At 43.2% G+C, this 16,009-nt stretch overlaps 1 protein-coding gene across 3 annotated transcripts in view; it reads right to left on the bottom strand.

Annotated features, from left to right (window-relative positions):
* Nucleotides 1-16,009, bottom strand: part of unm_sa1614 (un-named sa1614) — a 220,584-nt gene that overhangs the window by 117,216 nt on the left and 87,359 nt on the right. For all 3 annotated transcript variants that reach the window (XM_070896406.1, XM_070896408.1, XM_070896407.1), the window contains 2 exons: nucleotides 9,625-9,696; nucleotides 1,300-1,349 (listed from right to left, as the gene is read on the bottom strand). In XM_070896406.1, coding sequence (XP_070752507.1) covers nucleotides 1,300-1,349; nucleotides 9,625-9,696 — 122 coding nt within the window. The remainder of the gene's footprint in view (nucleotides 1-1,299; nucleotides 1,350-9,624; nucleotides 9,697-16,009) is intronic.

Here is a 16,009-nt window from a genome sequence, read left to right as displayed (position 1 = left end):
GCTGTCAGAAACACAGACACTGACAGACAGAGAATGAGACACACACACAGACAGAGAGATAGAGATAGAGACACTGACAGAGACACACTGGGGGGGGGCATCCCAGCACGCTGTTGGAGGGCTCCCGGTGCTGCAGTCGGTAAGTAGAAAATGTTATTTATTGATTTTAAAAAATTATTTCTTATTAATTTTTTTTGATTGATTTATTGATGTATTTATCATTTATTATTGATGATGGCTCTTTATTTGTAAAACTGAAGTGTTTAATGTTTGTAAACTTCCCTTTAAACCCCTACCCACCATTCCCTACGCCTGATTTGTAACCTACGCCTGATTTTCTAAAGTGTAGACAAGTTTTTTTCGAGCGTACAAAAATCTTCACTTACTCCATTCTAAGTTAGTTTGGAGTAAGTTTTCACTGACGAAACTTTGAAAACAGGCGTAAGTGGCCGGACACGCCCCCTTTTGAAAAAGAAATTGTGTTCCAAAGTGAAACTGTTCTAACTGACTAGAACTGGAGCAAACTAAATGACGAGAATTCCGATTTCTAAGATACTCCGTTCTACACCAGTTGCTCCTAAAAATCAGGAGCAAATCATGTGGAAACTTGGGGCCAATAGTACTAATTGTGTTACAGTAGATGTAGTTTTACAAAGTAGCATCTCTGTCTGGTTCAACCCTCAATGCCTCTGGTCAACTAAGATTTAAATCGCACTGCAGCCAGTATTGTACAAAAGTGCTGCTTATGGACCAGATATGCTTAGGTAGGATAATTAAGGCATCACAGAGTAAAGTCTAGACATTGCCATAAATCGGATCCTTATTTATTGCACACTTGCTCAGTTAATATGCGTTGCACATTGGTTTGTAAATCCACTTCTCGGGGAAGTCTTCAGGATCTGAATTTAATACAACCCTAACCTGAATGGCATTACCATTTGAGTGTGATTGGCGATGATTTTTTTTATGCAGCGAGTTAAGATGATCTGGAACTCGCTGCCTGAAAGGGCGGTGGAAGCAGATTCAATAGTAACTTTCAAAAGGAAATTGATATATACTTGGAAAAGCAAACATTTGCGGGGCTATGAGGAAAAGGCAGGGGAGGGTGGGACTAATTGGATAGCTCTTTCAAAGAGCCGGCACAGGCTCGATGGGCTGAATGGCCTCCTTCTGCACTGTACTATTCTATAATCTATGGTAAATAGCTATCAAAGAACAAAAAGGGAGTGAGGGAGAGAAAATAAAATACATTTCTTCACTTTTAGTGCTTCGTAACCAGATATCCGTATTTAAACTCACAATTTGCCTTCATAATCTTTCCAAGCTTTGTCAAAGGGTTTCTTTAAATCCTGCAAAAAAAATGAGAAAGAAAAAAAAAGTAAAAAGGAGCAGTTGCACTTGGCAATGGAGCATCTGGGATTGTATTCGCTAAGTGCTGGTGTCAGTACATTTCATGATGCAAGTTCTGGCACTAAGAAGCTAATAAATCTTACTTTAATATATTAAATGTGCTATGTATGTTGCACGTACCTTTTTGGGCATTATCATTCTGTGACCCAGTCATGCCAACAGCTGCACACTTCTGCCACTAGATGGAGCTGCATAAACTGCAGATCCTCATACCGATACTTACAGCATCACTAATAAACTCAAGGGAAATTCACTTTGTCCTGACTTTCGGAGGGAAAAGCCTCAGTAGATCTACTAGTTAGTTATAAAGACTAATTCTGTGTGTGTCCCTACAATGTCTTCCGATGTTAATTGGGAAGGGTTTTATATGGTCTAAATGGTTACACAATGATTATTTATTGCACTTCATACTCCAACTTCTCCAAATAATTAAGATATGATTAGAACTTCCATAAATTACACCACAACTACTCCAGCTTGATTGACCTTAATATTTTTGTAGATCTCTGTTAAACAACATGTGTATAAAAAATGCAGTTCTAATAATCAGATTATTCAATAAAGCCATCTGTACCACTATCTGTATCACTGTATCTCAGTCACTTGCTTTCGACAAGGTGAGGATTACTTTAGTCAATACCTTAGCAGCTACTGTTCAGTGTTACCCTCCTTGACGTGCTGTATTGTCAGCCTCTCCCTCCTCTGCAACGACTGCCCCATATCCAATCTTCCTTTCCTATCTAAGGTTCTTGAACAGATCACCACCACACAATTCTATATTTGCCTCTCCCAAAATGTATTTTTAAAATCCCTCCAGTCCAGCTTCCAACCTGCTTTAAGAATGCTCTGACAAAATCTTCCTGGTCTTCCTCAACATCCCCATTGTGTTTGACATAGTTAACCACGCCAAAGTTCTCCAACACCTTGCTGTGGTTTATGTCTGTGGTCTACCACGGGTAGATCACTCCTACCTGCTACAGCTCCCCTGCTATTCTTTGTAATGCTGCAATGGGATCTCTTAACATCCTCCTGAAAGAGCAGATGATTCTCAGTTTACTATCTGATCCGAACAACAGCACCTCAGACAGTGCAGAGCTCGCTCAGCACTGTACTGGGAGCGACAGGATCGGCGGTGGGTCAGCCGTTACATTTTAAATAACTGTCAGCGGGACGGAACCCCGCTGTCAAACCCCCGCCACGCTACTTTCCCAGGTGTCGAGCCCATCAACACTGAACAGACCCGACATGCAGCGGCAGGGGCGGCAATTTAGGTCATTATGACCTTAAGAGCCTATTAAAAACAATTTTGAGGTGAACTTACCATTTTACGGTTTTCCACGAGGTTCCCGCTGCTTGGGGATCACATCAGGTAAGAGCGTCGGGGGGTTGTGTGACCATGAATTCATTTCTTTACGCGACAGCTGCAAATGTGCTATCAAAGCTTCCATCTCACAGCTGTTCACTTAACAAGATCAAAAGTGCTTGCTTATTGGATTTGGAAGGCACATTGAGCTTCATACAGGTTGCAAGTCTTTGGAGCAATCTCTCTATCTAGTGTCACCTCATTTGAACAACGACTCTCACTATTGACATCGCTTCTGTCATCTCAAGTTCACCTGCCATCGGTGCCCTTGAAACTCTCTCACCTTGGTCCTCAGAATCCCACTACGATCAGCCCCAAAACCAGCAGCACCGAGCACACCAGCAGCAACAAAAACACCAACCTTCTCCGCAATCAACTGATGCTGTACAGGACATGGGGCATCAGCAACTGACCACATTGCTGCCCAGGAGGCCAGGGATGGCCTCACCATGGCCACATTTACCTCACTTGATGCTGTACACCCTGGCTGCCACATGATATGTCAGGTTGGCACCACCCCACACCAGCTCCATAAAGCATTCCTACAATGCCCAATTCATTCCTTTCACACTCTTCACCATTGTGGGGGGCTACCGCTATGTCTCACCATTCACTGCAACTCACGAAGTCACATGCAAAGATGCACACAAATCTGACTAAGAACGCAAATTGTTGAAAATAAAGGTTTCAATGTTTGACAGCACATTAACAGAAACTTTACATGAACATTGGCTAAAACATCCAAGTGCCTACCCTTGTGTGTTGTATGTTGGTACGATTGGATTAGGGCGAATGTGAGGGGTGGTTAATGAGATAGGGAAGTGATTATTTAGATAGACAGGAATAGGTGGAGGTTCAAGGTAAGTTGGTGTGAGTAAGGATGTGCAGGACTAGGGTAGGGAAGGCAGAGTGAATCATAGGCAGTCCCTCGAAATCGAGGAAGACTTGCTTCCACTCTAAAAGTGAGTTCTCAGGTGACTGTACAGTCCAATACGGGAATTACAGTCTCTGTCACAGGTGGGACAGACAGTGGTTGAAGGAAAGGGTGGGTGGGGAGTCTGGTTTGCCGCACGCTCCTTCCGCTGTCTGTGCTCGATTTCTGCATGCTCTTGGCGACGAGCCTAGAGAATGCTCTTCCTCCACTTTAGGCAGTCTTGGGCCAGGGATTCCCAAGTGCCAGGGAGGATGTTGCACTTTATCAAGGAGGCTTTGAGGCCTTGAAACATTTCCTCTGCCCACCTGGGGCTCGCTTGCCGTATCGGAGCTCAGAGTAGAGCGCTGCCTTGGGGAGTCTCGTGCCGGGCATGCGGATGATGTGGCCCGCCCAACGGAGCAATGGTCAAGCATGCTCAGTGCTTCAATGCTGGGGATGTTGGCCTGATCGAGAACACGGACGTCGGTGCGTCTATCCTCCCAGTGGATTTGCAGGATCTTGCGGGGGCAGTGCTGGTGGTACTTCTCCAGCGCTTTGAGATATCTGCTGTATATAGTCCACATCTCAGCCATATAGGAGAGAGGGTATTACTACTGCCCTGTAGACCATAAGCTTGGTGCCAGATTTGAAGTCCTGGTCTTCAAACACTCTCTTCCTCAGGCGACCGAAGGCTGCGCTAGCATATTGGAGGCAGTGTTGGAACTATTCATCGATGTCTGTCCTTGCTAATAGTAGGCTCCCGAGGTATGGAAAATGGTCCATGTTGTCCAAGGCCACACCGTGAATTTTGGTGACCTGGGAAGGGGGGGGGGGGGGGGCAGTGCTGTGTGGCAGAGTCAAGTGCGTGGAGGACATTTGTCTTATGGATGTTTAGTGCAAGGCCCACGCTTTCCTACGCCTCGGTGAAGGTGTTGACAATGGCTTAGAGTTCGTCCTCCGAGTGTGCGCAGAAGCGTCGTCCGCATACTGTAATTCGATGACAGAGGATGGGACGACCTTGGATCTAGCTTGGAGGTGGCGAAGGGTGAACAGGTTCCCATTGGTTCTATAGTTTAGTTCCACTCCAGCGGGGAGCTTATTGGAAGTGCGATAAAGCATTGCGGCAAGGAACATCGAGAAAAGCGTTGGTGCGATGACGCAGCCCTGCTTGACCTGGGTCCGGATGTGGATTGGGTCTGTGGTGGATCTGTTGGTCAGGATCACTGTTTGCATGTCATTGTGGAGCAGGTGGAGGATGGTGACAAACTTTTGGGGCAGCTGAAACGGAGGAGGACGCTCCTAAGTCCCTCATGGTTGACAGTGTCAAAGGCCTTTGTTAGGTCAAAGAAGGCCATGTACAAGGGTTGATGCTGTTCCCTGCATTTCTCTTGTTGTTGTCGAGTGGTGAAGATCATGTCCGTTGTACCCCTTAGTGGATGGAATCTGCTTTGTGACTCTGGGAGGAGCTCTTCAGCCAGAGTGAAGACGATTGAGGAGGATTCTTGCCATGATTTTCCCAGTGGCCGACAGCAGGGGGATTCCTCTGTAGTTACCGCAGTCGGACTTGTTCCCTTTTTTGAAGATGGTCACAATTACGGCATGCTCTTCTCCTTCCAGATGGGAGAGATGAGGTAATGCATTTGTGCCAATAGTGCTTCACTGCCATACTTTAGTGCCTCAGCGGGGATTCCATCTACTCCTGTTGCCTTGTTATACTTGAGCTGACGAATGGCCTTTTCTTCCTCGTGCAGGGCTGTGGTTTTGCTAAGATGGTGGCGGGTAGCATGCTGCGGGATGGAGTCAAGGGCACTCAAATCGAAGACAGAGTCTTGGTTAAGGAAATCTTCGAAGTGCTCCCTTCCAGTGGGCACTGACTGTCTCGGTGTCCTTAATGAGTGTCTCTCCGTTCTTGGCCAGCAACGGAGTGGGGCCTTGGTCTGGATGGCGCTGAAGAATCTTCGCTGGCTGTCGGCCAGCTGCAGGATCTCCTGTGCTTTCTCCACCATCTATTCTTTAGGTCGCGGGTTTTTTGTTGGACCTTGGCCTTCAGCCACCTGTAGAGCTGCTTTGCTGCTCCTGAATTGGGTTGCTGCCGGCTGAATGAAGGGGATGTGATGAGTGGCAGAGCAGGATGAGGTCGAGTGTGGCTTTGCAGTAACGTTTCGTGATCCACTGAGATCATTTAAAGGAACTCGCCACTGCAGCCAAGTCCTCCCGATGACATCCCTGCTCGTGTGCTCCTGTGCAATGTGCAACCAAGCTGCGTTAATCTCCTGGGGAAGTCTCTTCCGCCCATTGGAAGGGAAGAGAACCACCCTGCATGTTATGACTCTCTCCATAAGCATATGGAGAGTGTAATGGGAGACCCTGGGTGCAGCTATGCACCTCTGTGCAGTGCTAGTCAGTGTTTGCATTACCTCAATGCTGTAGAACACGGACAGCACAACTGTCAAAATCATTTTGCGCATGGTCCCTTTAAGGAAACCGGCTAATGATGATGTCATCAGACTCGCTTCCTTCAATTGGCCTGAAAAATGCTCTGGGTGCCCTTAACAAGCCCAATCAATGGAAAATCATTTCTATAGAGCGGGCTGGAGCCAGCAGGGAGGTCTGGACCTTCCACGTACACCGGCCGTGCCGGATCCACCAAGGTTGGCGAAATCACGGCCAGGGTGTCAGCCTAGATTTTTTGTGTTCAAGTCTCTGGAGTGAAACTTGAACCCACAACCATCTGACTCAAAGTTGAGTGTGCTACCAACAGAGCCATGGTTGACACTTTGGAAAGAGAGAGTAGGGATAATGGATATGTACTGAAGTTGGCAGGATATGATAAGTTATGTCCCCCAGGGATTTAAGCATTATGATTATGAACATTATTCATGGGTATGAGGTCAGTATCCAGGTTTTCTGATAATACCTAACTCTGCCTTTCCACCAAATGCCTCTAATCCATGATGTGTTGTCAGTCATGGATAATGCAAAACTTTCTCCAATTGAACATGTGAAACTGAAGCCAAGTAGCAGCTTCTGCCAAAAATTCCAATCCCCGTCCTTGACTTCATCCTCCTCCCCAACTGCTTTGCCAGACTAAACCAAACATTTCACAAACTCGGTCTTCTGTTCAACCCAGAGCTGAGCTTCAAAACCCCATCATTTATCACCAAGACTACTTACTACCACTGCTGGAATGTCATTTACCTCACCTCATCTTAACCACTGCTGAAAGCCCATACCAATTTCAATAGATAACATTTTTTTTCTACATTTTGCAATATTTTGTAAAAATTATTTAGGGATATTTTAGGGATTTTTTTATTGCCACTTTTCTCTGGAAACATAGAAAATAGGTGCAGGAGTAGGCTATTCGGCCATTCGAGCCTGCACCACCATTCAATAAGATCATGGCTAATCATTCACCTCAGTACCCCTTTCCATACATAAGAACATAAGAATTAGGAACAGGAGCAGGCCATCTAGCCCCTCGAGCCTGCTCCGCCATTCAAAAAGATCATGGCTGATCTGGCCGTGGACTCAGCTCCACTTACCCACCCTCTCCCCGTAACCCTTAATGGTTAAAAATCTATCTATCTGTGACTTGAACACATTCAATGAGCTAGCCTCAACTGCTTCCTTGGGCAGAGAATTACACAGATTCACAACCCTCTGGGAGAAGAAATTCCTTCTCAACTTGGCTCTCCCGTATTTTGAGGCTGTGCCCCCTAGTTCTAGTCTCCCCGACCAGTGGAAACAACCTCTCTGCCTCTATCTTGTCTATCCCTTTCATTATTTTAAATGTTTCTATAAGATCACCCCTTATCCTTCTGAACTCCAACAAGTAAAGACCCAGTCTACTCAATCTATCATCATAAGATAACCCCCTCATCTCCGTAATCAGCCTAGTGAATCATTGCTGTACCCCCTCCAAGGCTAGTATATCCTTCCTTAAGTAAGGTGACCAAAACTGCACGCAGTACTCCAGGTGCGGCCTTACCAATACCCTATACAGTTGCAGCAGGACCTCCCTGCTTTTGTACTCCATCCCTCTCACAATTTCTCCCTTGATCCCTTTAGCTGAAAGGGCCATAACTAACTCCCTCTTGAATATATCCAATGAACTGGCATCAACAACTCTCTGCGGTAGGGAATTCCACAGGTTAACAACTCTGAGTGAAGAAGTTTCTCCTCATCTCAGTCCTAAACAGCTTACCTCTTACTCTTAGACTATGTCCCGTGGTTCTGGACTTCCCCAACATCGGGAACATTCTTTCTGCATCTAACCTGTCCAGTCTCATCAGAATTTTATATGTTTCTATGAGATCCCCTCTCATCCTTCTAAACTCTAGTGAATACAGGCCCAGTCGATCCAGTCTCTCCTCATAGGTTAGTCCTGCTATCCCGGGAATCAGTCTGGTGAACCTTCGCTGCACTCCCTCAATAGCAAGAACGTCCTTCCTCAGATTACGAGACCAAAACGAATCACAATATTCCAGGTGAGGCCTCACTAAGGCCCTGTACAACTGCAGTAAGACCTCCCTGCTCCTATACTCAAATCCCCTAGCTATGAAGGCCAACATACCATTTGCCTTCTTCAGCACCTGCTGTAACTGCATGCCAACTTTCAATGACTGATGAACCATGACACCCAGGTCTCGTTGCACCTCACCTTTTCCTGTTCTGCCTTCGTGTTTTTGCCACCAAAGTGGATAAGCTCAACATTTATCCACATTATACTGCATTTGCCCACTCACCTAACCTGTCCAAGTCACCCTGCAGCCTTAGCGTCCTCCTCACAGCTCACACCGCCACCCAGCTTAGTGTCATCTGCAAACTTGGAGATATTTCACTCAATTCCTTCATCCAAATCATTGATGTTTATTGTTAAATAGTTGGGGTCCCAGCACTGAGCCCAGGGGCACCCCACTAGTCACTGCCTGCCATTCTGATAAGGACCCATTGATCCCGACTCTCTGCTTCCTATCTGCCAACCAGTTCTCTATCCACGTCAGTACATTACCCCCAATACCATGTGCTTTAAATTTGCACACCAATCTCTGTGTGGGACCTTGTCAAAAGCCTTTTGAAAGCCCAAATACACCACATCCACTGGTTCTCCCTTGTCCACTCTATCAGTTACATCCTCAAAAAATTCTATAAGATTTGTCAAGTATGATTTCCCTTTCATAAATCCATGCTGACTTGGACCGATCCTGTCAGTGCTTTCCAAATGCACTGCTATTTCATCTTTAATAATTGATTCCAACATTTTCCCCACTACTGATGTCAGGCAAACCGGTCTATAATTACTTGTTTTCTCTCTCCCTCCTTTTTTAAACAGTGGTGTTACATTAGCTACCCTCCAGTCCATAGGAACTGACTGTTGGAAAATGATCACCAATGCATCCACTATTTCTAGGGCCATTTCCTTAAGTACTCTGGGATGCAGACTATCATGCCCCAGGGATTTATCGGAAAGTGCACAAGGTGATTGTAGCCCTCCAGCACCTTGACCAAGTGGCCATTCTTCACCTGAGCCTAGATAACGAGTAACGGCAGACAATTGAACCATGTGGAAGGCATTGGATTTGAGCCCAATCCTCTCCTCGACCCCATACAAACACTTTTCTGCAGAGGGCATAAAGACTGACTGATTTTCCCCTTCTAGCTCAGAGTGCTTAGGCTAATTTAATATCTCCACTACTGCCCTGGCTCTGCTCAGCTAACAAAATGTGTAGACTGGGAATCGAACTCAGGACATTCTAGTCTGTTGAGTTTAGTGCTGCAGTTCTTTTTAAAAATAGAAGGCGCTACTTAAATAAGTAATGACCTACAACTGCCCTTCAAAAGAATGGGAAAACCAGGAGATTTACTCATTAACTGCTACATAACAGAGCTCCCACTGAATGATTTTTTTGTAAAAACAAAGTTAACATTGCCTTACCCCCTTGACTCCTTTCAGCTCTCCTCTCAGCAGAGAGTTTAAGAAAAAGATGATGTGATTCACACTCTGCAACTGAAGGAGAGAAAGATACAATCAATATAGTGAAAGCATTGTAGAACACGTAAATGAAGAGTAAAAGGTAAAAAGCAGATAGCAAGTGTAAAGTTAAGTACTTTGAATGTAACAGCAATTAATTTGCTCCTCATGGCCCAGTGAGCTTACCAAGTGGATAGCCGAGCAGATAAGGAAGGGCCTAGGTTCAATCTCAATTAACTTAGAATAGTTTAAGGGAGAATTGGGCAGGATTCCTGCTCCAGAGCAATAATCAGCAGCCCGTGCAGCAAGTTTGCTCATTTGGATGTCAGGTTAAGACAGGATTGGGCTTGGCTATGCCTCTTGCAGTCAAATTGCCTGCCCTCACTCACTGTCAAAGCTTACAAAAGAATAATGACTCCCAGGTGAGTTAGCAAAAGATTACTGGTGCTTTTGGAACAGTAGAAATGAGCACTTTCAGGAAAGATGAGGGATGAAAAGGAATGAGAAACAAGGGGGAAAAAAAATACTTGTCCTCTTGATATGCTCTCTATCATTTGAAATAAAATCTATATTTCAATTGAGATTTTTAAAGACAGAGACTGATAGATTTTTGTTAGGCAAGGACACAGAGCAAAGGCGGGTAAATGGAGCAGGGTCAAGAAGCTGAATCCTGTCCCTGTCCTTCACATAAAATTGCTTTTTGAAGTGCTCCTCGTTGGAGCCCAGATACTGCTTTCATTGATGAACTGAACTATGGCAAACATTTTTCAATGACTTCCACAGGGGAATTCCTCACGGAGTGAGTCATTTAGTTTGCAGTGACTGGTGTTGGTCTGTTTCCAGGTCCATCTTTAGCAAACTATTATTAAACGCAGACCCTGCCAAGTTTTGGATCAAGTTAAAAATAAAAAGATGGCTCCTGATCAATTTGGAAGTAGACGTATTGGAGTTGTAGCTATGGTAAGCAGTAGATATGCAGAGATCCCCTTCAATGACTGCGCTATATGGAGAAGGCTTTCAACTAGCAATTTCTCTCGCAATAATATTTAAAAATTATCCATCTGTTACACTCTTAGCTCATGGTCATATTACCACATTATTCAAGTTAATATGAATGAGGCTACACTTTGGAAACAGGACTAAATTGAGAAACAACTTTTATGACTAGAAATGTAAATGAACTCTTAGACATTTATGTATATGTAGGATAAAAGGCAAATGAGAGCATATTAATATAATGTAAGTGAAGGGTTCCCGAGAACTTACGAACAAAGGAGGCACATGTCATTTATAAATTATCAAAGCACCAAAATCAAGCTGCATCCTTGTAATACATTCATTTATTTTATGCTCATTAATATCATTTTGGCAGTAAACATTGAGACAGTTTACTATGCAACTCTTCAATTTCCTGTGCTGTTTAACAAGACCATCATTATGCAACAATAATCAATGCACTCCCAAAATTTGAAAAGAAAATCAGTCAGTGCAGTCTCCGTTACTGCACATCTGACTGAAAGATGGGGTGGAAATTGCCCTTTTTAAAGCTCCATTAGCACTTCCGGGGGGGCGCAAAGAGGTTATCGTCCGGGAGAAGGGGTCGATCCCACCTCCGGGGAAATTGGCCCGTAGGTTTGGGGGGCGTTGTGCCGCTAGCACCGCGCCCCGCGATTGGCGCCCCGGGCCAACATATAACTAATGTGCTCATTATAATAGTGTCATGTGACAAAGTAATTTTTCAACAGGATGTTTATATACACTGACAGGCACCATCTTATGAATAAAAATGCCTTTCGACGAGCTTCACAAATGCAACTAAAAGTGCAAGTTAAAACCGAATCAAATTTCTTCAACATTGCCTATGTCATTTTATGAAGTAGCTGTGTAACAAACCTTCTGTGCTCATAACTGTCTAACCTCCAACTATAGTCATACATAGAGGTAAAGATAATGAAGCTCCTGAAAGAGAAGGAATGAGTGTGATCATTCAGCTGTGCATTTTACGTCAATATACTGTGAACAATTTGACACATGATTTATTTGGTATAAGGATAGTACGGCGTAAGATGGCATAAACAATGAATAAATTGTAAAGTGTGGTAACTACTATTAGTTGGTTTTATACTATGCGAGAACTAATAGTCCCCAATGCATAGGTCTCACGTAACCAACTGTAATGACTGGACATCCATAGCAAATCCAAATTACAGATGGGCTATGTGGGGTAACTGGGGTGGCAGTGGCCCATATTATTCTTGTGGAGCAATCTTGCTCCTCTTGGCCCCTCAGAAGTAAATTTTAAACTTACTGTGTTTGATCCTCTTTGGCTGTACTATCATATAAAACTCCCACTTTTCACCTAGTTAGCTATCTTTTCATTTTTTTTCTTTTCCCGCTCCATAATTGTTGTTATCACAAAACCTCCACACTACAAAGTGGAGCCAGTGAGAGTCTCGCCTAAAATTTTAAAGGCACAAGTCTTTCACTGGGGTTCTTCAGCTTTTAAGTTACCACTGGAACATCCTGCTCCAGCCCTCCCTAAACCAGCATCTTTTTGAACCACATTGTGGAGACCATTTCCGTGTATCCCATTGGTGGCAGCACATGCAAACTAGACATTTAATTGCATTCCATGACATTTTCTACTGTCTAGTGTGGTTCCTATCAAGACAGATTGCCAAAATAAACTAGCATAATTAGATCCAACATAATAACATCCAAAAGATCCAACATTTGAAATACTGAATGAAATGTCCTATTTTTAAACTGAAGCTCAGTCTGTGCTCATTCGGTGTGCTAGAAGAAACAAAGTTAGATTAATATAAAAGCTTAGATAGGAAGCTCCTTCTACTATTCCGATAAACAACAAATGATAAGAGGTGATACACAAAGGAATTTGGGGCTTGGATTGGATGAACTAGAACAAATATTTTAATCAAAAAGAGCAGAGGTTTTTTTTTACATTTTGCCAAAAGACAATCACATCCGGATCTGACACCATCTGAGCATGTAAAAATGCACACTCATTTCCAGAGACAGTTTGACCGCTATCTCTCAAAGCACTGTTGGTATTGCAGATTTTCTGTTTTGCAGGAAAACTCTACTGCTTTTAACCTCTGCTCAGATGCTTTTACATTTGACGCTTACTAATTCTAATCATAGGAGAATTACATTTGTGCACTGGCTCCCATGCATTCATCGCCAAAGCTGCTCCCTTATTCGGAGGGCAGAACTGCAGACCCGCAAAAATGTGGATCTATAATTCTGCTATAAGGAGAAGGGAGCCGGTTTTACCAATGTAAAAGTGAGAAGCCAGCACACTAACCGTAAAATCAGAAAATATAAAAAACCCTGTCTGACACCAAATGGGATATTAGAATCTAGAGATATGAACTTTGAAGACCCATATAACCTTTTTTTTAAACCAGTGGCTCTCATGTTTTTATGGGTGCACTGAATTCAGAAAAATCAAACCCATTTAAACTTCCTCTCTCCAATAAACAAAATTCCAGCCAAAAAAGCCTTACAGTACTCGTGAAAAGCAGTGTTACCTTGCTTTGGCTCCTAGTCATTATCTTAGTCCTAATGGCCTCCATGTAGGCTGTCTCTTAAAATGAAAGCCTGTGTTCCGTGCAAGGGCACGTTTTCTCTGCTGGCACTGTGCATTCTTGAGCACTGTCCTTTCAGTGAGATGGTAATCTGATGCTCAGCCAGACCAGTGTTTTAGCATACTTTCATCAAAATCAAAAACTACATTACCATTGCACCATTAATTGCACAGGGCCTGTGCCTTGGGGGTATATGATGCTACGGTACACGGCAAGCGAGCCCCAGATGGGCAGAGGAAACATTTCAAGGACACCCTCAAAGCCTCCTTGATAAAGTGCAACATCTCCACTGGCACCTGGGAATCCCTGGCCCAAGACTGCACAAAGTGGAGGAAAAGCATCCGGGAGGGCGTTGGACACCTCGAATCTCATCGCCGAGAGCATGCAAAAATCAAGCAGAGATAGTGGAAGGAGCATGTGGCAAACCAGACTCCCCACCCACCCTTTCCTTCAACCACTGTTAGAGACTGTAATTCCCACATTGTTCTGTACAGTCACCTGCGAACTCACTTTTAGAGTGGAAGCAATTCTGCCTCGATTTCGAGGGACTGCCTATAATGATAGTGCCTTGATGAGCTGCCATTTGTATAATTTTTCTTGAAATATGAAAATCATTGAAAAGCAACTAGTGATACAGCAAAATTACTAACTCAAAATGGCTTACTAGTAACGAAATAATAAGGTAGTCGTAAGTTAGATTTTATAAATAATAACTAAAATTATTCCCCTTCCCTCTTTTATAGTTAAGAAACTACGTTTCACTAAAATTGGTGAATTGAAGAAAGTATACCACATTGTGAGCTCACGATACTTAAAATCCTGAACACTTTACACAGTCTAAATCTTCCGATTGGTATCATGCATTTCTTTTAAATTGTTACCACCAGCATTAATTACATTAATGTCAATCGGAAAATCTAGGCTAATGTTTTCGAACCGCTCTCTAATAACGGTTAATAACCAAAGATGAACTAAGTTTTGTATTTGGATTATGCTATCTGCTTTGGATTCTGACACAGTTGTTTTATAGGCTATTTCAGGTGTCATCGATAGGGTTGATCAGACAGGGAATTATAGACCAGTCAGCTTAACATCGGTGATAGGAAAAATAATGGAATCCCTACTAAAGGAGAAAATAGAAGAACATCTAGAAACCAAAAATATAATAACGAATAGTCAGCATAGATTTCAAAAGGGAAAGTCTTGCTTAACCAACCTCATTGAATTTTCTGAAGAGGTAACCGAGAGAGTAGACAATGGTAATGCAGTAGATGTAATTTATCTAGATTTTCAAAAGGTCTTTGAGAAGGTACCCCATAATACTGATGAACAAGGTCAGAGAAAAGAGAGTCAGGGATCAAGTAGCAGAATGGATAGCTAGCTGGCTTCAAGACAGAAAGCAAAGAGTAGGAGTAAAAGGTAGCTTTTTCACAGTGGCAGAAGGTGGGTAGTGGTGTTCCACAAGGATCAGTGTTGGGACCACTGTTGTCATAATTTATATTAACAATTTAGACTTTGGAATCAAAAACACAATTTCTAAATTTGAAAATTGGTCGGGATAGTTAATGCTGAGAAGGACTGCAACAAATTACAGGAGGACATTAATAAACTTGCAGAATGGGAATATAATTGGCAAATGAAGTTCAACACAGATAAATGTGAGGTATTACATTTTGGTAGGAAGAATAGGGAGGTCCCTTATTACTTGGAGGGTGAGAGTCTGGGTGGGGTAGAGGAACAAAGGGATCTCGGAGTACAAATATACACATCACTAAGAGTTGTGACACAGGTTAGCAAGGCTGTTAAAAAAAAGTAAACCAAGTACTAGGGTTTATTTCTAGAGGTACAGAATTGAAAAGTAGGGAAGTTATGCTAAACCTGTATTGACCCTTGGTTAGACCACATTTGGAGTTCTGGTCGCCATATTATAAAAAGGATATAGAGGCACATGGGAGGGTGCAGAGAAGATTTACAAGGATGATACCAGAAATGCGAAGGTATACATATCAAGAAAGGATGAACAGGCTGGGTTTCTTTTATTTTGAAAAAAGGCTGAGGGGTGACCAAATAGAGGTCTTTAAAATGATGAAAGGTTTTGATAGAGTGGATACAGAGAGCAAGTTTCCACTTGTGGGGAAGACCATCAATATAAGATAGTCACCAAGCAATCCAATAGAGATTTCAGAAGAAAATTCTTTACCCAGAGTGGTGAGAATGTGGAACTCACTACCACAGTTGAAGTGAATAATATAGATGCCTTTAAGGGGAGGCTAGACAAGCATATGAGGGAGAAGGGAATAGAGAGTGGTGCTGATGGAGTTAGATGAGGAAAGACTGGAGGAGACTTGAGTGGAGCATAACCGCCAGCATGGACTGGTTGGGTCAAATGGCCCGTTTCTGTGCCATGTATCCTATGTAATTGGTGTCTGAAATTTGCAGTAGTACAGCTTAGTTTCCAGTTTTACCTTTAATCTATATAATTTTGGCTGCCAGATTTTATTTTATGATTTAGTTTTATTTTAGTTCCTATTAAAAGTAAATTCAAAGAGAAGAGACAATAAAATTAACATTTCCTTGGCCCTTTGGAGCCTCTACATTGATTGCATTACTGAAGACACAAATAACCTTCCGGAAATACTAGGGGACCGAGGGTCTAGCGAGGAGGAGGAACTGAAGGAAACCTTATTAGTCAGGAAATTGTGTTAGGGAAATTGATGGGATTGAAGGCCAATAAATCCCCG

This window comes from Pristiophorus japonicus, chromosome 12 (genome assembly GCF_044704955.1).
Source record: "Pristiophorus japonicus isolate sPriJap1 chromosome 12, sPriJap1.hap1, whole genome shotgun sequence".
Taxonomy (NCBI): Eukaryota; Metazoa; Chordata; class Chondrichthyes; family Pristiophoridae; genus Pristiophorus; species Pristiophorus japonicus.
Note: the sequence above shows the minus strand (reverse complement) of the source record. Positions and strands in the feature narration are given on the sequence as shown.